Raw genomic sequence first — 27,034 nt, 5'->3', positions numbered from 1 at the left:
CGAAATGTGCATATAAACTCAGACCCACAGTGAACGCGTAGGTCTCACCTCTTAGCATTGACTCTCATCACTTCACGCAACTGCTAAGTATCTGATTAACTAACGACATGGCTCCGAAAGTCCTCTTCGTTTTTACTTCTTGTAGCCAGACTCTGACAGGCGCAAGTACGGTGCGCATATACCCAATAACCTACCTGAATTACATCGTATCCTAACATTGATTCTCCTACGACGGAAAATACCATTCTCCTTATTTTAATATTTGACTTAAACTTGACTTGAATAATGGTTGAAAGGGCTGGTACTTACCCGAAGCCGCGCATCCATGGGCAGTCCTCTCCCATGACACCGAGATTGATTTCGCCGCTCCCAATGGCCCGAATCCACCTGTCGACCCCGGCAGCGTCGAACGGTTCACAGACGACGAAAGTGTCAAGTTCCTCCGCGACGATGTCGTGAAACAGAAGTTTGCGAATGCCAAGAAACTCACGGACGTGAATCCTAGCCAATATGATGCCATCTTCTACGTCGGTGGTCATGGCCCTGTTATTGACCTTGCTTCAGACCGCACGAACATTGAACTCGCATCCGAGTTCTACCAGCAGAACAAGATTGTCTCTGCGGTATGCCATGGTCCCGCGTGCGTAAATTATCTAGAATAAAGAAGTAATTCCTGATTTTCAATGCGCATTTCAGAGCGCTCGTCGGTGTAACAGGTGCCGATGGACAGTCTATCTTCGCGGGCAAAGAAGCTACAGCATTCTCAAACGCTGAGGAAGAGCAGGCTGGCAAAGTTGCTGTGAGCATGGGATTTATACGCAATCATTGAAACAAGTTGATCTGGCTGTATCTTTCGTAGGACGTGCCTTTCCTCGTGGAATCACGTATCCAAGAGCTTGGTGGTAAATATGCCCGTGCAGAACCCTGGGCTGTGAGTAGTACTTTTACAAGGATATACATTCTATCCAACACGTACTTAAACGATATCATGTAGGAGAAAGTAGTTGTGTCTGGTAACTTGATCACGGGCCAGAACCCTGCATCAGCTAGGCCTCTTGCGCAAGCCCTCTTGAAGAAGCTTCAGGAAGGCAAGGTGCTTTAATTGATCTGCTTCAGTGATGCACTGGGTATGCCAAGCATTGTAGCGAGAAACAGGATTGCAAAATGTAAACTACCGAAACAGGTGCATATATGTATGATAATGTACAGGTCTCATAACAATAGCAGTCATAAGCACACTGATGTGCCGTGTTCATGGTTATCTCAACAAAGTAATCCTGATCTGCGACTCATGCGTACTTACTCAATCACTAAGTTTTATGCAAATAACATAGTTCAGGCTCTATGAGAGTATAGCAAGTGGAGCCTTTACAATCTATTCTACTTAAAATTAGCATGCGATTTAAGGGCAATTTCATAGTACAGAATGTAGCCGTTTTACAACAGATCACACACAATGACACATGCTTGTGTCAGACCTGGTGATTGTATACAAGTGACTTCTGTTCTATTCCTTGTTACAGTTAATAGCAAGAACACTTGATGACTACTATACTGGATATAATCCATTCAAATCAATTGTGATGGAATCATCGAAGTGAGATCCAGTCAATGAATGTAAATATTCTTGACCTTCATGAATGAAGCCTGTTGAACGAGCACGAACTTCCGAGGCTCATTAAGGCAAGATTGAAGTCCCTCTCTGCGAAGCTCGTAAAGCATCCGCTCAATAGCCATGACGCACGGCATTCAAGTTCCCTAGGCATGGATACATTGCAAGTTCATATAAGCTCGACTCGTAGACCTTGTAGGTGTGTGTAGAGTCTCACACCTCTCGCACTAACCATCTTAGTTTCATGTTAGTTGGGATCTCTGGACAAAAAACATGGTTCCCAAAGTGCTTTTCGTTTTCACGTCATGCGGCCAGTCGCTCACTGGCAATAGCACGGTGCGTATTGATTTCTGAAATTATTTGCTGCAGATTTCAATCCTGCCAGTGTTAATATTAACATTATAATTAAAAAATAAACCTTACACTCCCGTGAAAATCGAGGGCTGACTTGATCGTTGACTGAAGGGTTGGTACTTGCCTGAGGCAGCGTACCAATGGGCAGTACTCTCTCGTGACACAGATATTGACTTCGCTTCACCGGCTGGTCCAAATCCGCCCTTGGAGCCAGATAGCCTGAAGCATTTCACGGACGACGACAGCGTCAAGTTCCTGCAGGACAACATCGTGAAGCAGAAGTTTGCCAAAGCAAAGAAACTCGCAGATGTAAATCCTAGTGAATACGATGCTGTATTCTATGTCGGCGGCCACGGGCCAGTCATAGATCTTGCTTCCGACCGTACGAACATTGAACTTGCATCCGAGTTCTACCAGCAGAATAAGCTCGTCGCCGCAGTCTGCCACAGTGTTGCGTATGTGCCTCATTACGCGTTACGAAGGTAATACTGCAATTCTGACCCTAAATTAGTGCACTCGCTGGAGTCACGGATGCAAATGGACGGTCGATTTTCGCAGGCAAAGAAGTTACAGGATACTCGAATGCCGAGGAGGAGTATCTTGGTAAGATGTCGGTGAGTACGGTGCGCTATAAGGAAGCCCGAGGGGGGACTTCTTGAACATGATTTCCACACAGGACATCCCATTTCTCGTGGAGAACCGGATTCAAGAGCTCGGTGGTAAATACATCCGCGGAGATCGATGGACTGTGAGTGATTGATGCATCCTTGTCGCACGGGACGCACGTTTATCTGACCTGATCACTACGGACGGACCTAACGCTACAGGAGAAGGTGGTGGTGTCCGGCAACTTGCTCACAGGCCAGAACTCGATGTCAGCTGGACCACTTGCAAAGGTCCTCTTACAGAAGCTCCAGACAAGAAAGACACAATAGCTGAGCAATTGGTTGTGATCTATGCAAAGAAGAAATATTAGTGGAAAGAGAACGGGTGTAATTGTAAAATGACAGTTGTGGATGATAACAAGTGCAAATATGAATGGTCTGATTTCATTCGAGACGCGTGCGTCGCGAACTCCCACCGTGCGTGCGTGTCCGTGACTATAGTCTGGCACACTTACCTACTCGACCCTCCTCATGCCCTAGCAGGGGCCTTCTATCGTCCTCATCTCCTTCCCGCTCCCTTTGCTTAGCTCGTATCTGCATGCAGTAGACAGACTCCACGTTAGACTCCATCTTTGCTCTTCACTTTGCATTTCGTCTGCAAGATGAATTCGCTTTCCTACGTCTCCCGCCAATTCGACGTCCTGGCTTCCTCCAGTGCGCCTAATACCCCTCCGTCCACCCCAACAGGCGAACTTGGTCCGGGTGATCCACGACCATCTTTGAAGCGTATTCGAACGTGGGCGTCTGCGCGTGCGTTCTTCCTACCACAAGACTCCATACAACGACGGTATACCACCCAGCCTCCAATACGTGTACGCAAGCGCTCGGGATCTACTCCCTTTAGTCCGCGTTTTCAGTTCGTCCCGTCTGGACCTGCCTCTAACTCGTTTCAGCAAGACCCTGCAGTAATAGAACAGGGCGAGATTCGAGCTGTGCCGCAGACGCATTCACCCGTGTCTTCCATGCCATTACCTCAGCCGAAGACGGTTTCGACAAAGGAATCTAGCTGGTTGCACAGACTATACTTTCTCCGAGTAATCTGCCTCCTTGCAAGTTGGCTACGGGCAATATGGAATAGTGTGACGCGATCCTTACTGGTGGACGAGCCTGGCACTGGCAAAGGCAAAGGCATCCAAGGGCAGGAAGATTTGTCAGAACAGACAAGCAGTAATGGAAAGGAGAGCGATCCTGATGCCGTCCGCAGTCGAGAAACAAGGTCCAAAGCAAGTTTGAGCAAAGCTTCCTTTGTTCGAGCCAGAGCATCGTCAATCATAAAAATAGCATTGCAGCCACAGACCAAACCCCCTACACCATCACCTCCAAGCCAGCCTACTTTAGGTCCTCCGCCAACCTTTAATCTTATTCCTCCTGATCAAACGGATGATACCGACAATACCGACAATAATGTTCGTTGTATTGTTTCACTAGATCCTCCTGCGTCTCTTTCAACAGCGACTCTCACCCCACAAACGCCACCAAGCAAACGAGCATCGCAGTCTACTTCCTCCCGTCCTTCAACACCAGCAAAGGCAACTCCACTGCATATGCGGAAGACACTCGTACTTGATCTGGACGAGACATTAATACACTCTACAACACGGCCGTTACCGTCTGGTGGTAGAAATGGACTCTTCAACCTCGGAAGCCTTATTGGCTTTGGTCACAACAGGAAGGCTGGTCATATTGTTGAAGTCGTTATGAATAACCGAAGTACGCTGTATCATGTCTACAAGCGACCTTTCGTGGACTACTTTTTGCGCAAGGTATATTCAATTAGATCTTTAGTTCAATAAAGATTATCCATTCACCAGATTTCGTCTTTGCTCCAGGTGTCGGCCTGGTACACACTCGTAATCTTCACGGCATCGATGAAAGAATACGCAGATCCAGTGATTGATTGGCTAGATGCTGGGCGAGGCATACTTTCTTTACGTTTCTTTCGGGAGGTACGCAAGCCTGACTTTGTCTGGTAGACTGTGGCTCAATCCACATGACTTCCTTAGCATTGCACACAGCTCCCAAATGGCTCATATTCGAAGGATCTTTCAATACTTAACGAGGACCTCGCACGTATCTGCCTTATAGACAACTCACCTGCAAGTTATAGTATTAATAAAGGTTCGCTTCTTTCATTCTCGTTTGTTCAAAATATTTTCAGTATACTAAACTCTTCTCTAGCGAATGGTATTCCTATTGAAGGTTGGACCCATGACCCATATGACGAAGCACTGCTCGATTTACTGCCCGTCCTCGACTCCTTACGTTTCACTGGCGACGTTCGGCACATTCTCGGTCTTCGTGGTTTCTAGACGCATGTCTCTTGTCCTTATGCAACGTCTTCGGTGGGATTCCCTTTGCGCAACCAAATTCCAATTCTTCCATGGGCATCTTAAATTTCTTGTGTATTTTATGAATCAACAACTCCAACAACTCGTAACATATCTCCTGCTCTGCTGCAAATCCGCTTACTTATTGTTTTGATATCTAACTTTGCAAACTGCAAACTGCAAACACTCCTCCCTGCATGCCTGGACAACTTCTCGTCGTTTTTCTACAGCCACAGCATTGCCAGTAGGTCGCCCATGTCCATAACATAATAATATGTTCTGCGTGTATTCCTAGAGCATTAATTAGTTTAGTTTTATTTTTTCTTGTTCTTTCTCTTGCTGTCTTCTGCTGGTGGTCCGATTCTCTCTTCTTTTGTCATTGTTAAATGAATACCAATCAGTTCCTGGAAAGTGACGATAATTAAGATATTTATAACAATCCTTGGGCCCCATCCCTATGTAAGTTACAGTTCGTTGGTGATCTTGAGCCGTCATAATACAGCACAACAAGAGTAGGAAAGAAAGATAGGAAGATAGTTGAGTGGATGGTAATAGCAAGAAGAATATGACTATGAGAGCGGAAGAATGAAGAGGAGATAGACGGGAGAAAGGAAGAAAGAGATGCATGGGATCTACATAGCCAAAGCCGCTTGCAACTCCTTGAGTTGTGCCTCTTCGTCGTCTTCTTCCACCAGTTGCTTCCGCATTGCTAGAGGTACAAAAGTAGGCGCAAAGGTTAGCCATAAGGATCATATCTCCTGCACTGCAAGCACTTACGTTCTTCTCTTGCTACCGAAGGCAAGGCCGTGGTCGGAGCGCGCTCGGCGCCTGCCAGACGTTCGTTGAGCTCGTCTTGCTCCAGCTCTTGCAGCTCCAACTTGAGTTCGTCCTACAATATATTAAAGCATGAGCAGACAAGATATACGGTTATGCTAGGAAGCACTTGCCTCGTCCAGATCTACACCAGTATTCATTGGATTTGAAATCGCATCCGATATTTCGTTCGCAATCTCGCGTTGTTCGTTGATAGCTTGCATCGTCGAGTCAACCTTATCCGGTGTTCTGAAGATCCAACGGGAAAAAAATGGCGGGAGAAATGAAATAAGTAAATGAGTCAACGAATATGGCCGCGCAGATCGCAGTCTAGCGCAGCAAGCAACGGCGACGACGCACAAATTACCATGAATCGCCTTGAGTGCGTCTGAGCCCTTCTTCATCGCAGTCATAGTTTCCTGGTTAAAGTTCGCAGATTCTAACGTGTTGACCTGCATTTCGAGCTGCAGACGTGTCCCTGCTAATCGATCGAGTTCTTGTTCCGTAGCCTTCTTCCGTCGTAATGCGGCAGTGGCGGCTATTAGGGTGAGATGTCATACATAACGATGCACGCCATTCACAAATGAGCTCTACATCGAAATAAGATTCGAAGAAACATACCTTGTTTATTAGTGACCGCATTTGCTCTCGCCTTCTTCATCTCCTCCTCAACCTTCTTCTGTAGATGCTCCTCTTTCTTCTCCAGCATCTGCAGTTGTTGGCGAAGCGTGACTATTGCTTCGCGGGTGGTCTGTTTAGGGTCCTTTCGACCACCGAAGTAGCTCATAAACCCAGACATCATGTTGATTAGGGGAGGGCAGGAATCAAAGGAAGAGGAAAGTGGTTAAGGGAGATACAAACTCGCGTCCAGCACTGCGTCAGTCAAGCAATGCATCTGGTGATCATCTGCTTATGTAATTAAAATAGCCTTTTTCAGACCACTGGACTCAGTAGATTAACTTGCGGAAAAAAACCAGAACCATGAGCACAGCATAAGCGGAAGAAGGTATTCTTTATTCCCCTATGTATACATATTCACCCGGTCTACGAGTGAATCCCAGTGGGTGAGTATGGTAAAGTTATGATTTGTACAATTTCTGTTTCAAAGCATCCACTACAAGTTGCATTACAGGAAGTCTGACCAGCCAAACAGAGCAAAGTTCCCAAATTGGAGCAACTGTTGTAAGAACTAGAAGGCGTGTGAAGATATGGTGAAACGCTTGAACGTGTAACCCAAGAATGCCAGATCCTTGCTCGCGGGCCCACTTTCAGTCGTGGTGGGTTCCTCAGGGACTTGCTGCAACTCGTCAGTAGGGAAGTAAGATGTATCCGTGATTGAACGAAGGTGTGGAACGAATGGCGCATCGATTTGCCTGATTATGTCCCAGTCAACGCCATAGAAGAAGGGATGTGCCTTGATCTGGTCGACGCTCAGACGTTGATCAGGCGAGGTGATCAAGCTGGTAAAAATATTGGTAAGTTTACGCGAAAAAAAGTACGAACTATTCAGTCTTACCGTCGAATCAAGTCCTCCGACTCCCGGCTCAAATGTACATCATCGGGGAAGCAGAGATGGTTTCTCCAGTTCACAATTTTCTTGTATGTCTCATGCGGTGTTTCCGAACAGAACGGCGGATAGCCAACAAGGCATTCAAACATGATTGCTCCTAGAGACCACCAATCGCACTCGTTACCATAGCCCTGCAGTAAGAAAATTTCAGGAGCGATATAATCCGGGGTCCCGACAGTGGAGTATGCCTGTCATAAAGGAACTTCATTAGGTGCCTCATAAGCTTATTCGATTATTGAATTTCCTTACCAGTTTTCGTCTGTTTGCTTTCCAGGTTGCGATCTGATCCTTGCTTGTCATCGTCAAGTGGATGGCATTAACCATAACACTGTTGCGGGCGGCTTGTGCAGCACTCGTCGGTGAATTGACACCATTTGCCTGATCCAACAGTTTCTGGTAGTACGAAGAATCGTGCTCCCGATGGAAACCAGTAGAAAGACCAAAATCAGATAGCTTGATATGCCCGTCCTTGTCAATCAGTATATTATCGGGTTTAATGTCCCTGTTAAGGTTGTTAGATTGCTGCTGCCGGGAAAAGGGGAGGAGCATACCGATGAATGAACCCAAGGTGATGCACAGCTTCTATCGCAAGCACACATTCTGCTATGTAGAACCTCGTTACATCTTCTGAAAAGGTATCATACTTGATGAGCATGGTCATCAGATCTCCTCCAGGTAAAAATTCCATGATCAAATACAGATATGCAGCGTCCTGGAAAGAATAGAAGAGCTGTACAACCCATGGGGAGTTTGACTCGGCGAGTACATCTCGTTCGGCACGGACGTGCGCAAGCTGTATACGGATTACTGACCTGACCTGTTAAGCAGAGGGGGACGGGGCATACTTGATCTTTCTTTAACATTTCGTCCTTCTTCAGAGTTTTCATAGCATAAATCTTCCCGGTATCCGTCTTTTGCACGAGGCGTACCTGAGGCCACTTGGTTAGGGTCACTAACAATCGATGAAAATAGTATTCTACCTCTCCGAAAGCGCCTTTGCCAATGACCTTAACAGTCCGGAAGTCATCAAGTCCAAGCCTAGTGCGACGCAATCTGAGGAAGGTGGACTCTTTTTTTCCGAGCTGATGAAGTTGGCGTTGCTTTCGTTCCTCCGTCATCGTATTATCTGTCTGTAACCTTCGTTCGAGCTCAACACGCCTTTGAAAGTCAAATCAGTATGAGCTGATTGCACGCAGTGGACGAAACAGACTGCACCTCTGATTGCGCTCGATCGCGGAATCCACTGCGACCTTGTAAAAGTGTTCAAGCTTCAGCTGGGCCGCCTTCGCCTTGGGCACCGCCTCCTCGGAGAAGCCGGCAGTCGTGCGGTCAAAGTAAACATAGTCTGGCGATTTGGCCGAGTTGCTGCCTGAGTTTGCAGAACCGGTGGACTGTTGCTGTTGAGACATGTAGGGAGCAGGGGAGCGAGAGCCTGATGGGTATGGTTGTCGTGGCTGGTTAAGATGTGCCATTTTGCAAGGATTGCAAAGACGGGAATATTTACGAATGCCGCTAAACTAAACGATCGTGAGGTTTCTAACTGGAACGGGAACTGCTAGGTTACGGACGCTCAAGGCATTGCCGTTTACGTGTTTAAAGAAAGATCCGCGTCAAGAAATATATTTCTTTCCGTGACTTACTCTTCCTTCCACAATCCTTTTCTTATGCGCTTCCGACTCGCAACAAGGCCACCTCTTCGCGCTCTGAAAGCTTGGTTCGACATTCCGGATGACAACTCTACCCTTGATATCCTAGGCGTAAAGGCTCAGATATGCTCCCGAGTACCCCAATTACTTGATGAAGACGGGTCCCACTTCTCTGCATCCGAAATCAATCTCATCATAGATGATTTCGAGCTCCTCGATGATTCCAGTCTCCAGGTCATCAAGGAAAATGATCTTGTGCAGTGCGTCTCTTCACTTACTCGAATAACGCGGTCTGATGTGGTTGCTTCCTAGTATTACGAAGAAGCAGAAAGTATCAATTCAGAAAAAGAGAAAGGCTGTGGATGACACTACTAGTAATGGGTCTTGTCTTAGCTGGCATCGCCTGTTGCTCATTTTTGCATCTCACTGTTCCCAGTCTCTTCTCCAAAAAAGCGACGTGTTGATCTACGGGCTAAACGGCCAAGCAGAACCTCATTGCCTTCAATTTCGTCCTCCTCCTCAGAAAGTTCTTCGGACGAAACAACTAGTTCGGATAGCTCGTCGTCCTCGGATTCATCCTCAGCCTCGTCATCGTCTTCCTCGACTAGTACGTCGTCGTCCTCGGCCTCATCAAGTTCCTCAGTTGAGGTACAGTCGTCAAAAAGACATGTACTTCAACCGGCAAGGTATTTTGTTGGTGGATTGTTCCACTTCACTTGTTAATGTTGCAATTGTTTGTCAGACACACCAACTCGAGCGTTCTATCTGTTCCTCCGGGACAGGGCAGACCAAGTACCCAAAAGAGAAACGCACGACGAAGACTCAAACGTATATATCAAAGAGAGCACAAGCAACTTGAGCAAGCTGCAGCTCAAGCTCTGCCAAATGAATCCGCGAACGCAATACCATTGGGCACGCATCGTAGCGGATCCTTAAATCACACGAAAAATGGGAATGCCGAAGTTTCACAAAATGCATCGACTTCACCGCTTGAAGTTGAAAGTATGGTTACAACGTTGCGGAATAAAAACAAAAAGAAGGGGTTCAAGCAGGCGATGGCAGGTCTCACCTCACAGAAAATCGTCTTCTCAGATGAGACTGTTCCTCCTAACACAGCAACGACGTTCCATTCTGCTGAGTCTACATCATCAGCAACTGCAAGGCCAAGCGCACCTCATTTCCTTACTCCCTCTGTGAAGCAGGCGCAAGGACTTTTACCGTCAAATATGTTCGTCACATCTGTCGAGGTTGAAGGCGAAAAATGGGACCGAGGGAAGAAAAAGAAACAGAGAGATCAATATGGTCAAGATGCCGCAGCGGAGGAATTGCATGTTGATGAGACCGCTACGAAACAGGAAGACGTGACCTTAAATTACGGAGAGCCCGAGATAAATTGGGCCTCAATCGAACAAACCTGGGATACCCTCAAGCCTTTGAGTTCGCTTTCCGAGGTGTCTTCATTGAATGCGGGAACTGTAGTGGGGTTTAAGGTGTGCTGGCATTTCTTCATGTTTTTGCGAGCAAACATTTAACGTGAATTTATTATTTGACACTAAGGCTCTTGCAATAAATCCGGCGACATTTACGCCAGAAACACTGGTACATCTAGGCCGTGTGAAGGAAATCAGACACGACGATTCTTCTGTTGTGCTCGAGATGATTCCTCGACCAGGGTCAAGTGGCATCACGTTTGGCGCGTTCAGTTCAGTGGACGAAGGCGGGGAAGGACCCAGCAGCGATGCAGTTGAGGAAGAGATCTATACTTTCGAAGATGTATTAGAGGCATCTTGGAAACTCGTAGAAAGCATTAGTTAGATGGTTCTATAGTCGTCTAACTATGTTTGTAGCGCTCTTCTATTCTATTTGCAGAGTATCTATGCATCCGATGGTGTCGTTGCCCCGGATGATGCAATACCTTCTGCGTTTTCTCGCAACGCCTTCAGGAGTTCCTGGAAGCGTGTTCGTAGCTTCGTCGTGATTTCATCTTCGTCGGAGGATGGAGGCGGCTGATTTGCAAGAGGACCCAAATGGCGGACGTAAGATTTAATGCAACGCAAAGAGCGATATTAGACGTACAAACTGATCCAAAATATACTTTGGAAGTACGGTCAATATGAAGGCACTATCGTTCTAATGAATGAGGTCACCTCCGCTTCTTCTATGGTCTTCATGTATGCATTGATTGTGATTATGATTACAACAAGGTTCGATGGGTACGGAGAGTATTCTGGCAACTTACAAGGACTATTGGACCTCTACGGATGTGATTCAGCTTGCATTTTACGAGTACTCTTTATGCAAACAGTGCGCACCTATTCATTGGAGAAAAGACTTGCAGATAGGTCGGTGGAGGCAGGAGGCAAGAAACGAAATTTCCCGAATCCCGACAGACAGCAGATAAATCTAATCTAAGTAGATAATTACATACGCACACGTGGCGGGAGCGCGTCCACGTCGCGCTGGCAAAGTACTCCAGCATTTCTTTGACCACGACACACTCTTTGCTGCTCTTGTCACCGGTGAACGCCTCACCCTCGAGCCAACTTCACAATGGCGAACTATCAATACGACGAGGGGGGCGGCATGGCTGCTTACTTCCTCCTCACTTTTCTGTCTATAATTCTCATACCCTTTAGTTTAACTGCTTTCTCGTCCTCCTCTAGTACGTCCTTCTGTGCTCCTTTCTCTGATCACATTCTGACGTTGCACAGAAAAAGCTGAACCAACGGGCTGCGAATGTTCCATGTGCGTGAAGCAGCACGAGCGTATAAAGCAGAGGAACAAACGGTCAATATTCAACCCGAGGCTTGGTGCGAAGTGCGCCTCCAATTCATATCGTTAGCCTTTATGGATCTCATGCAATAATTTCCTAGGACACTATTCTTGCTCGGTGGATGGTCTCTCTGGGCTTTCTTTGCCTACAAAGCCTCTACAACCCGAAACGAAAGCAAGGTTTACGATCCCTTCGAGATCCTTGGCATTCGCTCAGGTACCCCAGAGAAGGAAATTAAATCGCATTACAAGAAACTATCGCGTAAATTCCACCCGGACAAGGTGAAGCTTGTAGCAAACCAAACCATGGAAATGGTCGAAGCGTACTTCGTAGAAATTACGAAAGCTTATAAGAGCTTGACCGACGAGACGATCCGCAGGAACCTGGAGTTATACGGACATCCAGACGGTCGGCAGGAAGTCAGCATGGGAATTGCAATCCCAAAGTGGGTTGTTGAGGGCCAACACAGATTCTTCTTCTTAGTTGGATACTGCATCATCTTGGGTGGACTTCTTCCAGTCATCGTTGGGAAGTGGTGGTTCGGGAGCAGGATTAAAACGAAGGACGGTGTATATGCCAGATCAGCGGAGATGTTTTTCAAGGACATCAAAGAAGACAGCTCCATCGAGGATCTGCTTGCATGCTACGGACAGGCCTTGGAGAACGAATATCCTGTTGTGTCTACCTCCCTTGGTGACCTAGAGCAGAAAGTTCGATCCCGCCTAGGAGGCAAATATTCTGGTTCTCCTGCTCAAACACTGCTATATGCACACCTGCTTCGCATTCCAATAGAAAATTCGTCATTACAGAGAGGTATTTGTCTTTTATCAAATTGCGAAGCCCATTAACGCATGTTCTTGCAGTTCAAGACGACATTCTCGTCCGCTCTCCTTCACTCCTTACATCGCTCCTAAACATCGCCATGGCTCACAACTGGTTAACACCCACTCTGAGCGCGATGCGTCTTCACGCCTATGTCACCCAAGCTGTTTCGCCCTTTACTCAAGTCCAAGACAGCTCGGTTTTCACACAATTTCCGAATTTCTCTGAAGACGACGTAAAGAATCTCGTTCAGCAACTCAACGAGCGCGACGTTAAGGCATTTATCGACCACTTAGAAAAGACCCAGGATGCTCGAGCTGAGCAAGCAAGAAAAGCAGCTGAAAGTTGGGGTAAACTAGAGCTCGTAGAAGCATCTTTCAAAGGTTTGTCACCGTATCTTATCCGTCAGATGGTGTAACTGATTGAAATAATAAAAATAGTACTCGGCGAGCGAATCGTGACTCCACTATCTATTGTACAGTTAGTTGTGAAGGCACGGATCACCCCTCCAACTGGTGCAACTGTGAAACAGGAGGAAAAGGAGACTTCTGACGTGGATGTCATAAAGCGATCAATTAAAGAAAACGAAGAGAAGGATCAGGCATTCTTGTCTTCGAAACGAGACAGCGAAGATCTGACTAACGGTTTGACCATTGCCAAGCGGGCACATACACCATTCTGGCCAGCAGTAAGTACTATACCGCGTCTGAGCATATTGTGTATGATAAGTTAACTTAATTATCTAGCCTCGGAAACCATCTTGGTGGGTATTAGTGACTGAACCCAAGCTGAACCGAGTTGTCATGCCTCCGATGCGGATCACGGATTTACCTCTCTCGGACCCGACGAAGGAACGGAACTTCCGAACGTACAAACTTCAGTTCCAGGCACCACCGAATGTTGCGGTATATAGCTGGAAGATTCATCTTGTTAGTGATACCTTTGTTGGCGAGGAAGTTATTCGAGATATTATTGTAAGTATTCTGTTCAAATTTCGACTTTTCCGAGTCATTGATTGATGTCATGTCACCTACAGCTCAAAGTAGACGATGTCTCACAGCTCAGCTCGGACGAGCGAGGCGTAGAAGACGAGATCTCAGACCCGGAGGAAGATTCTTTGGCAGGACAAATGGCACTTATGAAGGGTGCAAACGTGAGGAAATCTCCCGTACACGGTGAGAGCGATGATGATGATGAGAGTGGGACAGACATCGAGGAGAGCAGTAGTGATGACAGCAGTAGCGACAGTGATTAAGCACTCGTTCTTGTGTAGTCATCTCACCTCATTATACTTTGCTATTTCGCTGCTTATTCAATATTATCCATCCGATTCGAGGATGCACTGGGGGGTGAGTGAGTTTATAGTATTAAGGAGAAGGATAATGTACATAATAAAACTAATACTAGGGTTTGGAGATGTAATGGTACAGTGTTGTACGTGGCGTAAGAGTTCTTAGGGCCAGGACCAGAACTATTCGGATTGTTAAGTGCTGATGAGTTGGCTGACCCAGAACAATTCACTAGGCCAGCCTGCAACAACTGATTTCCAGCCTGAACGAAGTAATAGTCCCCTATTCGAAAAAGAATATGAATAAACCTTCCTCCCAGCCGAGAACACTTGGTCAACGGAAGATACTCACCGTAGATGATGCCCGTGTCATTAATAGGTGGATCAAGGCGATTATTGTCAGTTCCGTTCGAGAGAAGACTCTGCCAATTGGGATTCCAGAAGGATGCTGTTGTATTTGCAAGTACCTGTTAACGAGTGCAGTAAATACCCATTGTAAGTCACATTTCTATAATGCATGGAGGGCAAGACTAATTCCTTACCTGAACCGCCAAGTCCCGCCAATACGCCGCTCCAGAAGAGTTTGCCGGTGACAAGGACTGCTCTGTATCTGATAACAAGAGGAGTGCTGAAGATGCGATCGTTGCTGCTGAGCTGTCTGCTGGTCGAGAACCGTCATCTGGTGCATTGAAATCCCTGAATGTAGAATACTGTAAATAAGTCTGTCAGTCGAGTGTACGTGTAAAGAAAGTAAATACCAAGGAACAATACCCGAACTCGGGATATTCGTTACGAAATAGGTCGCCATCCGTCGAGACGTATCTAGGTAGTGTTGCTCGCCTGTATTCTGGTACACTGCGGGGCGTTCAACCTTTTTCTCCACTCTAATGTCCTAAGTAACCTGAACATACTTTGTGCGAAGGCATAGATACCCCAACTTTGCCCACGAGACCAAGTACTAAAGTGATCGAGTCTCAGAAATTGATCTTTAAATAGTGCACTAATTCTCCATACCTATTATCTGCATACCCCTGCACTGTCCCTCGACGTATGACGCTACCTGTAGTTTGGTTATACTCTACTAAATGGAAGGAAGAACCTATTATGCGAATGTAGAATTAACTCGCCGCCCAATAAAGAAGTTATACTGGACGAAATCACCATCGTTTCGGACATGATTTTCAATCGTTTTATCTGCATGGGATATCGCAATTTGGCGTAACGTATCGTTTCCAGTAAGGTTCGCGGAGACAAATAGGACGTCAAGATCCATCATATTATCAATGATCACCTACAGTCAAAATAACATACACCTGGGATTGATCTCAAATAGCTTGAGTAGAAAAGACAAGACTCACCATGAAATCAGTTGGGTCAGACGAGTCCCAGCTCCGTGTACATCCCACCGTCGGATCAAATCGCACAGCAAGGTCATTAGCAAAAGCATTAACACTATCAACTGCAGACTGATTTGTCGAGTCTCTAGAACATGGACTTCAGTTAGCAACTCTCCTTATTCGCACTCCAGACTGGTTGGGCCTACTCACAATGTTAACTCCTCCTGGAATGGAAAGCTCAGAAATCCAACATCATGTCCCACCGAGTTATTCGTCTCCAGCCCTACTTCCGGTGCACTCCATCCCCATGCCAGAGTAAGCCAATCCGTCTCATTCAAACCATCATTACTACTACTGGTCTTGCAGAAAGAAGCTCGCGTGTTAAGTGAATAAAGCAACGCAGGAAAGAATCCCGTAGTCCAAGTATCAGTCGGAAAATACAACCATTTTCCTGAGGAGTCCGTATACTGCGGGTACAGCGTTGGAGAGGAGAAGTTCGATGCAATCTGCGAGATTTTCTGAGCGATGAGCGGTGAGAACAGCTCTGACGGAGGCGTTGCAGCCAGTACACCTGTTCTGAGACTCGAGGTACTACTAAGACAAGCTAAGCACAGCAGTGTAAGGAAAGACATGGAGGCATCTTCCTACTTTCGTCGGTTGAACTAGCTCGTAGCATGCCCGTTGCAAGGGAGACTCAGGAACAAAAGGGTGAGGTAATAAATAATCTATATAAACAACGTTTTCGGGGCATGGCGGGTGAACGTGTCTAAGAATAGATGAACTCAAATCAGCAGTTACTGGCGTCTTCTTTTGATCAAAGCTAATAGGAAAGACCATTGACACTCTTTCGCATGTGGTCTAGGATAAAAGAAACTGAACTTTAATTTTCTGCGTTAGACTCCAACAAGCTAAAGCTACTTTAATGTACGAACATATCAGGATAGTATAAAGAGACAGTGAGGCAAATCAGGGTAAATAAGCTGAGTAACATGTAAAAAGAGCAGAATACCGAAAACAAGCGGCGTAGGAAGTGAAGCGATACAAAGGACAAAGTGCCAGCGTAAGCAGCGTGCTGGAAGGTTAACAGATAAATAAGTTGCAACGATTACAAGTTTGAAGATGGTTGTAATAAATCAAGAAAACAACCGGAAGGAATAAGCTACTTGGTCCGAGAAAGATCTCCACATTCTCCTATTATACAACGTTAGGTATCTTCGAAGATTAAAAAAAATGAAGTTAGGAGGTTAAATAAGAGGCATCGTTTAGCGCTGATAGTATGTTGATTGATATGGTGCGGGTGCAGTCGACCATCGTTGATTGCTACTTTGGTGGATTGTCGCGGGCGGACGAGCATTGTTTTGCTGTGCGGGGTACTGCGGCATCTGTTGATACTGTGAAACATGTGGATATTGTGGGAACTGATTCACAGAGGCCTGCGTGTAGACAGAGGTCCGGCTGGCAGCATAGTCCTGCGCAGAGTAGAAAGGCCTATTCGAAGGCATGTTTTGTTGAGTCTGGTTCTGATCATATTCAGAAGAGAGAGAGTTTATCGATGGACTACGATAATGTCAACGATCAAGAAGAATGTCTGAACAGCTAATTACGCACGCATATCGTTTTGCTCTCGGAGCGGGTGCCGGCCGAGATATTTGCGACTTTTGCGACGACATGAGGGGAGCAACGGCAGAACTATCATGACGCTTCAGTCACTTTGAATCAACTACTATGGGCATATGACTGACCTGTACAGGGATCTTGCATCCTGACCTACATCATTTACTTCTTTCGGCAGCTGCCCAAACAAAGAAGTCCTTGTTCCTTCATAGGCAACAGACGGATCAAAGCTTAGTCGAGGGGGTGGGGGCACGAAGCGCTGGGCGCCCGTCGATCTTGGACGGGGTGCAGGGTTACCAACTTGCAGTCGGGATTGCTGCGGCGCGTGCTGATAACCGTGGGTCATGGGATTGATTTGGGGAGATGTCGCACGCTGTCGATGTATGTTGGGTGATGTATTCCGGACGACCGGGGACTGCGGAGGTGATGGAGGGGGAGAAGCGCCAACATCTTGATCAGTGTAGGACATAACGATTGTTGGTCCATCTGTTCGTCGTGGGCGCGCGTCCTGGCTGGGATATCGTTCATAAGCTGGCCCATCCAGCGACGTGTCGATCGGAGCAAAGGGCGGCGGGGGCATAGAATGATCCTCCTCCGAGGATTCATCGGGTAAGACGTGTTGGGATGGCCCATCGTCGTGACCGTGTGGCTCTTCAGGTTCGGATGGTAGTCGCCGTACAGAAGCACTGGAATTTGAAGTCGACGCGTCGACACGCGTCTCTTCGAGCCAGCTAGGGCGCTCCTTAGCCCCGACCGACTCGCCAGAACCATCTGATTTGCGTGATTTCCTTCTGAAGCTTAACGGCCGGACTGATGATGACTGCGCACTGGCGGACGCAGACGCAAACTGATGAGCCTCCACGTTCGACTGACCAGCGTCGTCCGACATGAATTTAGTATCTGCCTTTGATGCGTTATATGCTTGCTCATAATTATGGTCTGAGAGATCAAGAGAACGCTCTGTTGCGATCACGAGTTTTTCCTCAAAGTCAAGTTGGGATATTTCGTACGCGGGCGGTGGGGCCTCAGTTGGACTTGGGAGCGCTGGCTCGACCATGGTGCATAGAGTCGCAGGAGCAAGAGGGGCACGGAGGAGAAGAGGGAATGATGTGGGTGATGGAGGATAAAAAGTGATGAGTGAGAGAGGCAGGGAGGAGGGGGGATGAGAGGATGATAGAGCAGACTTATTTGGGACGACATCGCTAACTCGGCGGTGACTCTGGTGGACACCGCTTTCAGGCCCGGCCAACCTTGATCATATTTGTCTGCGCTCAATCATCTCAATTCGTTCATAATCAACTCTAATCATCCTGTACATTCGACGGCCAAATCACAGCCAGCCCTGTCTGTTGTCACTGCGATTCGGTCAATACTGCCCGCCCAAGGCTTCTTCGCTGTGTATTGTAGATCCTCCCCCAAATGCTGTTATTCCCCGCGCTTCTCTATTTCCTCGAGTCCAAATATATACACATCTAGCTACACGGACCATGTGAACCGTTACAAAATCAATCCATGCATCTATATCCGGGGTAGCCTTCTTTTGTAATTATCCAAGAAGCTTGCCAGTGAAAAGATGCAGCCTTGACAGTTAACAGCGCTATCCCACATATAGTAGTCTACCCTATTCAATCATCATCCGAAGTGAGCGGGCGGGAAAACGTCCCATAGGACATGCGTGCGTCTCTTTCTATTTAACGGGACATATCCGCTCAGGCTTGCGGCAGGTAAGGACGTATTCAGACTTCAATCCCTTCCAGTTTTGTGCCCTGAGAATGTGGCATGTCAGTCTGCGGCATTGTGTAAAAATAACCATTGCTTACGAGTTTGGGTAGTCGCAAGTAAACATCCGTGCCTGATCGAGGAATGACAGGCGAGAAAGATTGAGCACAGGTTCGGGGCAAACATGGCAAATTTGGGATCACGTACCCCATCCGTCCAGAGAAACGAGTTCTAAAGATCCGCCGAAATAACTGGATGTGCAATGAAACAAGCATCGTATTAGTGCCAGCCTGGTATCTGGTCGGTAACTTACGTTGCAAATATGTTGCTCATCGGTAACCCAATACCCAACCGCGTGTGTACTCCTACACCGGCCTCTTGCTCTGGTGTATTTATGGACTTGTTTCCTTTCCATGCCTCAACTTGCTCGTGAACAGTTGCCCGTATGCCTTGAGGCCTCGAGCTCGCAGATTTAAGAGCGGATATACGCGAAGTGTCAAGTCTCGTTGTGTTTTTGACATGCGAGAAGGAAAGAAGATCAGATGGAGAGGAGATTTCGGGCTGCACAAGCCCACCGCCTGCCAGTATTATTAGCATTGTTAATGATTCGGCTTATGATAAACATACCTTGGTCGGATATCCGGATTTGGATCTCATCCTCCCCAGCGGCGATTGTTGCTCGAATGTCAGGAAGAGGGTTAGCAGACGGATGTCTTAAGCTCGTTGCATAGATAGCCTAGATGACATGCTTAGATGTATATACAAATCCAAGGAGGGATAAATAACCGTACATTCTTCAAAAGTTCAAAAACAATATATCTTGATGACAGTAAGCAAAGTGCACATGTAAAAACCCTGCGGCGCTCACTCAAATTGGTCACGTATATACGCAAATTTCGTTTCAACATGCCCGTTTATTACCACCTTTGGACACTCGAGCTCTGCCGCACGTTCTGGGTCAGCAAAGAGGACACAGCGAGGACTGGCTTGTAGCAAGTCCGTGCATCGTTCGATGCTTCGTCGTGGGTTTAACTCCGTATTAATAATGCCGACATGCGGAGAACTGGACGGATTTTTCGGTTTACGATTCTTGTCTCGAATAAAATCTTCTGTAAGCGCGAGGTGGTGCTCCGCCAAGACGCGTCGTGATATCCGTGAAATTAGCATGCGAGTTATGAATGCATCAAGTTGCTCGGGTGGTAGGTGGTGCGATGAGAGGGAAAGACCGAGTGCAAGGGAAGGAATAATTGCGGCACTGAGATATCATACTTTAATGCACAGAAAAGTGTGAAATAATCGAACGTCTTACTGTTCATCTAGAAGTGACCTCACGAGCTCGCAGAACTTCAAATTATCCGCCATACTCGTGATAGGTGGGAATGCGCGAAACCTCACGGAAGGCAGTCAGACTTCCAGCATTGAGCTTGTCGAGCAAAACGCGACGTTAGAATAAAATGCTTACTTGTCGAAAGCGGTCCAATATAACTGTCGAATGGATCAGTTGAACTATCCAACATGGCCTAGACTATATAGAACGTACTTCGTACACGCGCGCTACATCTTCCTGTGTCACCACAATAAATGGTAATGCCTGCATATCACGTAGCCTATGCGCGATTCGTATGGGTAGTTCTGATCTAACATAGTTCGCGGCCTTGGAAATTTGAACAGTATAATCAGCGGCAAGGTCCAGACGCATAACCAGCAAGCTCACCATTATCAGTCGTTCCTCGGTCATAGAGCGCCCGAAAAATATCTGGCGCGTTGAACGGAAGCAACTTCAGCTTGTCATAATTGTCTATCACGTTTGATCGTACCAGCTGCCTTAATGTTAAACGTTTTGTCTCTTTCGATGCGTATAGCTCGAGCTGCCTGTTCTGGTAGAAATGCAGCGCAGAAGATACGGACGAGGACGCATGTCGGACAAAACGTGGTCTTGAGCAAGTCGGGCGAATACCGACGCTGCTTCGCCGACAGCAGATGGAGTCGGTGCAATCCCGTCTTAGGATATTTGCAAGGGCGGTGGTGCGCCTTGAAAGCGGGATCATAGCAAGCAGAACAGACGGCAGAAGCAGTCCAGCTGCAAGCTGGCCAAGAACGGCGGTGAATGTAGTAACGTAGTTGTGCTTCACCAATATGACATGAATCTGCTAAAATAGATTTGACTCACAGCACCAGGATCGACGCGGCGTAAAGCGGAATCTGCCGATCATCTGATATGAACAGTGATTTGCTAGCATGCATGGAATTGGTGTCTGCTTTATTCTGGGTTTATTGTGCATATGGTACAACATGAGGTCTATTTAAAGAGCATGCATCAGGAAGGCAGGTGTAAATAATGCTATCCAAACTTTGAATAGTGGGATGATTTAGAATCGTGTGTTGATTGTAATCTCTATTGAGCTTTGCTGAACCACTTCTTTAGATTAGTTTGGCCAATCCGTTCGACTGCAACCTTAACGTCCTCCCGCTCAACCGCGCAGCGGTATTTAACAAACTCCTTGCCAACACCTGCGGTGTGAGATGCTGCTTGCACAAAAATCTTCGTCTTGATTAATTCTTCGAATGTCTATGAGAATTTGTGCAGTTAGCACGACATGGAATTCTGAAACAAATTGGAATCTATCGTACCCCCAACAGGACGCGTCGGCCGACGTTGACCATTCCGATGCTTCCACCGCCGAGCATGACGGGCGCGGCGGATGAGGTGCGTACCTGAGTGGCGAACAGCTCGTGGAGCATTTCAAACGTGAATGTGTCATGCCCCGCGGTACGAGCATGTTGCGCGGCAATGCACAGAGATAATGAGGGATAATCTAGCTCTACAGTGAAGACGCGTAAGACCGAATATAACCGGAATCGAGAGAAGTTCCCGGACGTACTCATTAGTAGAGATGACTGTAACCTGCTGCGTTGCGATTCCAAGGCACGATTTAGGCTGCGTACCGTTAAGAATGGCGAGGTTTCACTCAAACAAATAACCGCGTTTGTCTATGTGAAAAGCAATTAATTTTTCAGAAGTTTTTCCAGTACAATATTTAATGCTCACCATAACTCTAAGGAGACAGCGAATATCTCTACTGATCCCAAACATATCCTTGAGAATGTCTCGAACCTCCCGGTCCTGAAGAAACATATTGGTATTATGTTCCCAAATGGTTCGCCATCTAGATGAACCCGACTCTGGTGAATCCTTGATGGTTGTGCACAGGCATTGCCGAAGGATTTCTAGCCAATCCTCTAAGGCTCGCGGACCGGAGGTCCGCAATATTCTGTGAGAAAAGCGGCTCTTCACCCGTTTCTCCAGCAGATTAACCACATCGACACGAGAAGTGAGGCCAATGACTGCCAACCCGCCGTGTGATGACGATCCAGCTCGACAAGACTGGACGGTATCGAGAAGACAGTATAGCAGAGCTTGCCGGGGTTGTTCGGTGAAAACGTTGAATGCGTCGAGAAGCACAACTACAGGTCTCGAGATCGTAGGTAGGGCAGCAATAAGTGACGGAAGATGCGATGGAGGAGGTAAAGTCCCTGTAAATTGATCGGTGTTGTTATCTTCGAACGGATTATCGTCGTCGTCGACGTCGATAGACTCGAACTTTTTATTTCCAGTTTGTTCGACGACTTGCCGCGCAATTTCACGGATTGCCAAACGGTCCGTATGATGAACATGCCCATTCAGTCGAATAACAATCGGGGTGTTATCTTCATACATGTCCAGAGCGCTCTCGAATATCTGCGATGGACGGCTATATTAGATGGAATGGAGTGTAGGCACGGAAGAAAGTCGGTATACCATAGATTTTCCACTACCCGCAGGACCAATAACGAGGCAACTATTCCCTTCTCCGCGTTCAATGCTTCCGCCCAGGAGTTCGCTCAGCTGCTGCAAGGTGACAGAGTTGGTGGATGGTATGCTATCCTGGTCGTCATTAGATATTCGACTTTCATGTAGACGGGAGTTGCGGAGAGCATTCAGAATAGCCTGCTTTTGCTTTCCCAAAGACTCGCGTAAGAGAGCCGGTGAGCATTTTGGAGATTCATCAAGTATTTCTGGACTGGAGTCGCGTGTATCCGATTCCGGAACATGGTCTGTTTCCCTCTGAATCGTCTTTGACCTTGACAGTGCTCTCGTCGAGCCTGCAGTCATGGGTACCTGCTTGTCTGTGCATAAGTTGGAGTTCACTCTCCTCGTGACCGATACTTCGACCGATTCGAGTACGACGCGTCTGTGCTTATTCTTTGGAGATTCAACCCCGTCATTGAACGAAGCCAAGTCTAAGTCATCAAATGGTAGCTCGAGGACTTTTTCCCGAGTCTGTGCGTCCGTAATTTTTGCTGCTTTGCGGCCATAAGTACGCTGCTTACTTGGCGTACGCAGGCTCTGGCTATTCTCGATTTCGTCTTGGGGATCGGAGCCGCGATGTCTCTTTCGCGCAGGTGAGGAGACGACGACATCGGACGGTTCATTATGGGCGCTAGTAGAACGCGTACTGCGCCTTACCGTAGCTCCAGTGTTGGGCTCCTTCCCGACTTTGCGTTTTAGAGGCATTTGAGTAGAGCGATAACCGAAGCCTTGGAGCACTTGAAAGGTAAAGACTCGAGAGTTGCCACGCGCATTCACTTTTCAAGTCAAGTAGAAGGTAGAGATTGACGCGACTTGTCACATCTTGTCACAAGAACCCTTCCGTTCCTGTAGCCACGCATGAGCATTCTTGATTGATCTTCTCTCCAGACATCGTAGATATGGGCTTTACAGGGTAGATTGAGTATTTCTTGGGTTCTCGTGTCTTGAACTCACCAGCCCATTACATAGCCTGGTGCATTGGCGCAATGCTCCAACAACTGGCCTTGATCTCGTTAGGCAGAATATCATTCGCAATCATGCTGGTGTCGGTACGCTTTCTACTACCTAGTCAAGATATGGCTGTCTAACGTAAGAATAGATCAAGGTAGATGGCACCTTGCTATTCGCTCCTTTCGAACTGCTTCAGGGCCAATGCATGGCTTTCAGGCCGATCGTTCTATGTGTGTTATCACCTTGAACGACAATGTCTCCTTCGTCTCGCTCGAAGATCCCGCTGCTCCTACGATCTCTGATGTAGTGACCCTAACGCAGATGCAGGCTTCCATGAATCATACGGATTCAGCGGGCTCTCCTTCTGGTTCCAGTCATGCCAAACATCCACAACCTATCGAGCCTCCACACTATAGAACAACTCTCGTTACCGTCAGTCCCTCTGGTGCACTCGAGACGCTTCTTACACAATTAGGTGCTCGTTGGACATCAACTCGTCAACCAAGCACCAGTCAAAGAAACCAAGCGATTAGCACGGGAAATCAAGTGATCATTGATGGGAGCATTTTCAGTATTGGGACTGACTGGCTTGTACGAGTGGGTAACGTTCATCTTACTGGTGGGGCTGTGAAGGGGATGTTACTTGAGGTCAGTAATACAGTATCTATGTTGTCTCTTCTTTTCTGACGTCCCGTATAGGCTGAATATCTGCCTCTACCAAAGCTTCAATCAACCTCGCAGGATGGCACATCAGAACTTCTTTCAAATCTTCTTGTTTCAATCATACCCGAGGTGCTCAACTCAACAGCTGTTGCTGTCGCTATGCACGACTCTCTATGGGAAGAAACACAGTGGAACTGTAACGAGCCAGAAGCAAACGGAACAAAGAATTTCAATGCCGGTACGGACCGGGAAGTCGATGAAGATGAAGATGTCTTTGTATACGGTGATGAGGACAATTCATCCGCGAAGCAGAAAGGCGACTGGATAGGCAATGATAGGGATCGCCGTTCCGCTTTTCTGGTCATAGGATCTCTTAGAACCGAAGGAATACTCTAGATACATATGTGGGCACTAGATGTTTTCATTACCCTCGGGCACATCTTCGCTTTCTCCCCGCAGAAAGTTTAACCAAACCCATCCCATCCCTGAGGTTTCCATATCGTACCACCAATTCAGTGCTATGGTGGTGTCAGTTTGACGGACATGATGCCACCAGCCAACAGGGAGATAAAGCGTGTCACCTGCTTCGAGGCTCAGTTGGAGCGGCCGAGCTTCCGGTGGTAGCTCTTCCGGGTTTGTAGGATCCATAATCGAAGACCAGCGGACTTTTGGTGATGAAGGGGGCGAAGGTATAAGCGCAAGAGGGGCAGTTCGATCTGTTCGCGAATACCTGGCATGTGGATACATACGCTCTGGATACGTAGGTCGTTATCACCGCGGTGGTACTTGCGGAAGTAATTGCATACCTTGCAGACACCATCCCTCTGTGGGTGGAAATAATGTAAAATGTTTTGCCCCTCTTACAACCGTGTAAATGTTTTCATATGGGTCTGGATAATTTGTCATGATTAATGAGATTTGTCGTTATTCTAATTTGATAAAATAATAGAACTGACCACTGTGAACGCTGGTTACGCTCCTTTCATCCCCTATCCAGATGTTAACTGCATCCGGAGGTGCCGCTAGAGATCATATCAACTTCGACGTTCCAACCCAACTCCTGGAGAAATTATACCAAGTGCTCCTGAGGCCCAGGGAACTTCTCGCGGCACGTCGGCACGAAGAGCACCAAGTTCACTGAGCTGACTTTCACCTTCCGCTGAATAAAGATTCCCGTTCTGCGATTGCAGATAATAAACTTCCTTTCGTTCTCCCTGATTAGGGTTAGATTTGGCATCTATAAACCTGTCAACGTTAAGGGTCTCCGGCAAGAAGGCGGAATGCTAGCCCGTTGAAAGGACTTCTAAAAGTTCTCTCATTGTAAGACGTTCCACGTGTGGTTCCGTAAAATGTTTTCTCCCCTTCTCATCAGTTACTATTGCATCGGCAGTACTGCATCAAATAGGATTACCAAATTGCCGGACTTCTTTAAAATAATACATACCCATCTGGTGTAGCAGCAACGGATATTAGCTGATCACCTAGCTTTTCGATTAGATACTCGTCAGACCAATTCTCTAGAGCTGGAGGCCGGAATCCTATGCCGGAAGTCATGTTGAGAGACTTTCTGGGACCCGCGCGAAAGTGATCTTGTAATTTAAGGTACCTTTTATGATTACGGGCCTTCCGATGCGCACAGCACGCAAGAATTCGAGTGCTGTAGGCAGCTTGAGAAATGTCTGAACATAGGTACCGTTCAGTTCTGTGCTAGTTCACTTAAGACCGTCAAAATTCTTTCCAGTTGAGTGGTTTGTTTTACCTTGATACTCCACTGTAAGCTTTTTAAGGATGTAACTACAAGTAAGTTCGGACATTCTCGATCAGACGAACTTGTTTGTTAGTGGTGTCAGTAAAGTAGAGATTTCCTAATTCAGAACTGGGTGTCCAATCCATCACGTGGTACGTGACGATACGCGCCGATCTCGTAATAGCGACCGTACCGTGTCTTGACTCCAAACTGTTCTAGGCTGGTCTTCGTTTCTGCCGTCTAACCTTCGTCCTTTTTTCTTGAATTTTACTCGTAATGGGTATGAGAAGGCAACAAAAATCTGTACGTCGCTCAATAAGTGGTAAAACCATTCAATTCAAGAGACTGATTTGCTGCTCTCCTCGTAGGGTGGCCCGGGAGTGGTGGTCCAACCAAATCTTCTCCATATGTGGGATATCAAGAAGAACGACCTTAATGAAACTGCGACTTCACGGATTATTGATAGAGATGACTCTTATTGTACTGAATCGCCTAATGCTTCCGGACAAAGCGAAGCGGTTCAATCCGCAAATGTCCACCATTCCCCCATACCTCACAGCCACATCTCCAATACACAGTCGGAAATATTGGAAACTGAGCCGATTCTAACGCCGAAGTCATTTGGTATCTCCTTGCCGGAACGAAATGAAGCCGAAGGTTGGGTTGACGAAGAAGGTAAATACTAGAGCCCGTATGAATTCTAAATTATTGATGGTCCCGAAAAGTAGCCCATGTTGCTGTGGACCAGCCCGTAATTAATGATGCAGACCGAATAATCACTCCCCCTAAGGTGGATCTCACACTTGAAGAATCTGACGAGCCTCAACTATTGCGGAGGAATGGTAATGAATTGACACGAGGCCAAAGTGGGTAATTACTCTATAACCGCAAGGTCAGAGACATTGCTGATTCCTGTCACGTCCGATTAATTTTCCTACTGTAACTAAAGAATCCAAGCTCGACACAGGTCATGCAAAACTATTTCCAATATTCGAGCAAAAGAATGGGCGACAATCAAAAGTGTCCGCCGCTGAAATGGATAAACTTCGCGATGCGGAGTCATCTCAAAGGAATAGGGTACGGAAAGTAAGAAAGCCTCAGCAGAGACCAGAGAGCGAGAATCTCTCTCGCAACACTACAGGAAAAGCAGCGAGCCAAACGCTCCAAGTAAGCGTGTTAGATGGAGCGTCCGCTGGGCCATCCTCTCAACCATCGCTACCTCTACCAGCCGGTGGACGTACGACTAGCAATAAAACTACGAAGCAACCTCTGAGTAGCATTGT

The 27,034-nt window shown here is 47.0% G+C and overlaps 12 protein-coding genes across 12 annotated transcripts; 5 read left to right on the top strand and 7 right to left on the bottom strand.

Moving 5' to 3' along the window:
• The first annotated feature begins 37 nt into the window (after positions 1 to 37).
• On the top strand, positions 38 to 1,261 carry FOMMEDRAFT_21668 (class I glutamine amidotransferase-like protein). Its single transcript, XM_007268460.1, has 5 exons — positions 38 to 170; positions 297 to 640; positions 697 to 799; positions 860 to 931; positions 995 to 1,261. Exons 1-5 carry the CDS (start codon positions 108 to 110, stop codon positions 1,100 to 1,102), a joined length of 690 nt encoding a protein of 229 aa, XP_007268522.1. The 5' UTR covers positions 38 to 107; the 3' UTR covers positions 1,103 to 1,261.
• A 1,908-nt stretch (positions 1,262 to 3,169) lies between these two features.
• On the top strand, positions 3,170 to 5,359 carry FOMMEDRAFT_21667 (NIF-domain-containing protein). The gene is made up of 4 exons (XM_007268459.1): positions 3,170 to 4,394; positions 4,461 to 4,577; positions 4,635 to 4,749; positions 4,810 to 5,359. The coding sequence occupies exons 1-4, from the start codon at positions 3,234 to 3,236 to the stop codon at positions 4,938 to 4,940; spliced, it is 1,524 nt and encodes a 507-aa protein (XP_007268521.1). The 5' UTR covers positions 3,170 to 3,233; the 3' UTR covers positions 4,941 to 5,359.
• A 231-nt stretch (positions 5,360 to 5,590) lies between these two features.
• Positions 5,591 to 6,570, bottom strand: FOMMEDRAFT_158374 (uncharacterized protein; the record flags this gene model as incomplete). Its single annotated transcript, XM_007268458.1, has 4 exons — positions 5,591 to 5,667; positions 5,736 to 5,847; positions 5,921 to 6,309; positions 6,393 to 6,570. The coding sequence occupies 4 exons, from the start codon at positions 6,568 to 6,570 to the stop codon at positions 5,591 to 5,593; spliced, it is 756 nt and encodes a 251-aa protein (XP_007268520.1).
• Positions 6,571 to 6,960: 390 nt separating this feature from the next.
• FOMMEDRAFT_90009 (AGC/NDR protein kinase) lies at positions 6,961 to 8,750 on the bottom strand (the record flags this gene model as incomplete). The annotated part of the gene is made up of 7 exons (XM_007268457.1): positions 6,961 to 7,231; positions 7,288 to 7,529; positions 7,591 to 7,843; positions 7,893 to 8,134; positions 8,187 to 8,270; positions 8,322 to 8,499; positions 8,557 to 8,750. 7 exons carry the CDS (start codon positions 8,748 to 8,750, stop codon positions 6,961 to 6,963), a joined length of 1,464 nt encoding a protein of 487 aa, XP_007268519.1.
• A 255-nt stretch (positions 8,751 to 9,005) lies between these two features.
• FOMMEDRAFT_158372 (uncharacterized protein) lies at positions 9,006 to 10,997 on the top strand (the record flags this gene model as incomplete). Its single annotated transcript, XM_007268456.1, has 6 exons — positions 9,006 to 9,247; positions 9,300 to 9,361; positions 9,424 to 9,673; positions 9,730 to 10,477; positions 10,545 to 10,784; positions 10,857 to 10,997. The coding sequence occupies 6 exons, from the start codon at positions 9,006 to 9,008 to the stop codon at positions 10,995 to 10,997; spliced, it is 1,683 nt and encodes a 560-aa protein (XP_007268518.1).
• Positions 10,998 to 11,506: 509 nt separating this feature from the next.
• On the top strand, positions 11,507 to 13,930 carry FOMMEDRAFT_126005 (uncharacterized protein). Its single transcript, XM_007268455.1, has 7 exons — positions 11,507 to 11,649; positions 11,699 to 11,804; positions 11,861 to 12,573; positions 12,624 to 12,965; positions 13,023 to 13,270; positions 13,329 to 13,556; positions 13,619 to 13,930. Exons 1-7 carry the CDS (start codon positions 11,538 to 11,540, stop codon positions 13,835 to 13,837), a joined length of 1,968 nt encoding a protein of 655 aa, XP_007268517.1. The 5' UTR covers positions 11,507 to 11,537; the 3' UTR covers positions 13,838 to 13,930.
• An 11-nt stretch (positions 13,931 to 13,941) lies between these two features.
• FOMMEDRAFT_88491 (d-4,5 unsaturated-glucuronyl hydrolase-like protein) lies at positions 13,942 to 15,839 on the bottom strand (the record flags this gene model as incomplete). The annotated part of the gene is made up of 9 exons (XM_007268454.1): positions 13,942 to 14,153; positions 14,223 to 14,337; positions 14,413 to 14,566; positions 14,629 to 14,752; positions 14,782 to 14,828; positions 14,885 to 14,969; positions 15,032 to 15,161; positions 15,229 to 15,352; positions 15,418 to 15,839. 9 exons carry the CDS (start codon positions 15,837 to 15,839, stop codon positions 13,942 to 13,944), a joined length of 1,413 nt encoding a protein of 470 aa, XP_007268516.1.
• Positions 15,840 to 16,171: 332 nt separating this feature from the next.
• FOMMEDRAFT_169398 (uncharacterized protein) lies at positions 16,172 to 17,902 on the bottom strand. Its single transcript, XM_007268453.1, has 3 exons — positions 16,950 to 17,902; positions 16,816 to 16,896; positions 16,172 to 16,764 (listed from the first exon to the last, which is right to left on the bottom strand). The coding sequence occupies exons 1-3, from the start codon at positions 17,876 to 17,878 to the stop codon at positions 16,470 to 16,472; spliced, it is 1,305 nt and encodes a 434-aa protein (XP_007268515.1). The 5' UTR covers positions 17,879 to 17,902; the 3' UTR covers positions 16,172 to 16,469.
• Positions 17,903 to 18,256: 354 nt separating this feature from the next.
• Positions 18,257 to 20,588, bottom strand: FOMMEDRAFT_110897 (alpha-ketoacid dehydrogenase kinase; the record flags this gene model as incomplete). Its single annotated transcript, XM_007268452.1, has 12 exons — positions 18,257 to 18,587; positions 18,642 to 18,673; positions 18,748 to 18,791; positions 18,854 to 19,118; positions 19,168 to 19,276; positions 19,332 to 19,359; positions 19,409 to 19,795; positions 19,850 to 19,930; positions 20,003 to 20,025; positions 20,081 to 20,194; positions 20,255 to 20,296; positions 20,358 to 20,588. 12 exons carry the CDS (start codon positions 20,586 to 20,588, stop codon positions 18,558 to 18,560), a joined length of 1,386 nt encoding a protein of 461 aa, XP_007268514.1. The 3' UTR covers positions 18,257 to 18,557.
• Positions 20,589 to 20,935: 347 nt separating this feature from the next.
• FOMMEDRAFT_89695 (uncharacterized protein) lies at positions 20,936 to 22,693 on the bottom strand (the record flags this gene model as incomplete). The annotated part of the gene is made up of 5 exons (XM_007268451.1): positions 20,936 to 21,109; positions 21,196 to 21,362; positions 21,423 to 21,531; positions 21,590 to 22,279; positions 22,340 to 22,693. 5 exons carry the CDS (start codon positions 22,691 to 22,693, stop codon positions 20,936 to 20,938), a joined length of 1,494 nt encoding a protein of 497 aa, XP_007268513.1.
• A 596-nt stretch (positions 22,694 to 23,289) lies between these two features.
• On the top strand, positions 23,290 to 24,400 carry FOMMEDRAFT_158367 (uncharacterized protein; the record flags this gene model as incomplete). Its single annotated transcript, XM_007268450.1, has 4 exons — positions 23,290 to 23,303; positions 23,360 to 23,439; positions 23,490 to 23,989; positions 24,041 to 24,400. 4 exons carry the CDS (start codon positions 23,290 to 23,292, stop codon positions 24,398 to 24,400), a joined length of 954 nt encoding a protein of 317 aa, XP_007268512.1.
• Positions 24,401 to 24,415: 15 nt separating this feature from the next.
• On the bottom strand, positions 24,416 to 25,818 carry FOMMEDRAFT_135473 (Clavaminate synthase-like protein; the record flags this gene model as incomplete). Its single annotated transcript, XM_007268449.1, has 6 exons — positions 24,416 to 24,756; positions 24,811 to 24,894; positions 24,961 to 25,026; positions 25,080 to 25,214; positions 25,611 to 25,706; positions 25,764 to 25,818. The coding sequence occupies 6 exons, from the start codon at positions 25,816 to 25,818 to the stop codon at positions 24,416 to 24,418; spliced, it is 777 nt and encodes a 258-aa protein (XP_007268511.1).
• Between the last annotated feature and the right edge of the window lie 1,216 nt (positions 25,819 to 27,034).

The sequence above is a fragment of the Fomitiporia mediterranea genome (assembly GCF_000271605.1).
Source record: "Fomitiporia mediterranea MF3/22 unplaced genomic scaffold FOMMEscaffold_8, whole genome shotgun sequence".
Taxonomy (NCBI): domain Eukaryota; kingdom Fungi; phylum Basidiomycota; class Agaricomycetes; order Hymenochaetales; family Hymenochaetaceae; genus Fomitiporia; species Fomitiporia mediterranea.
The sequence above is the reverse complement of the archived record's forward strand: the minus strand, read 5'-3'. Positions and strand labels throughout refer to the sequence as shown.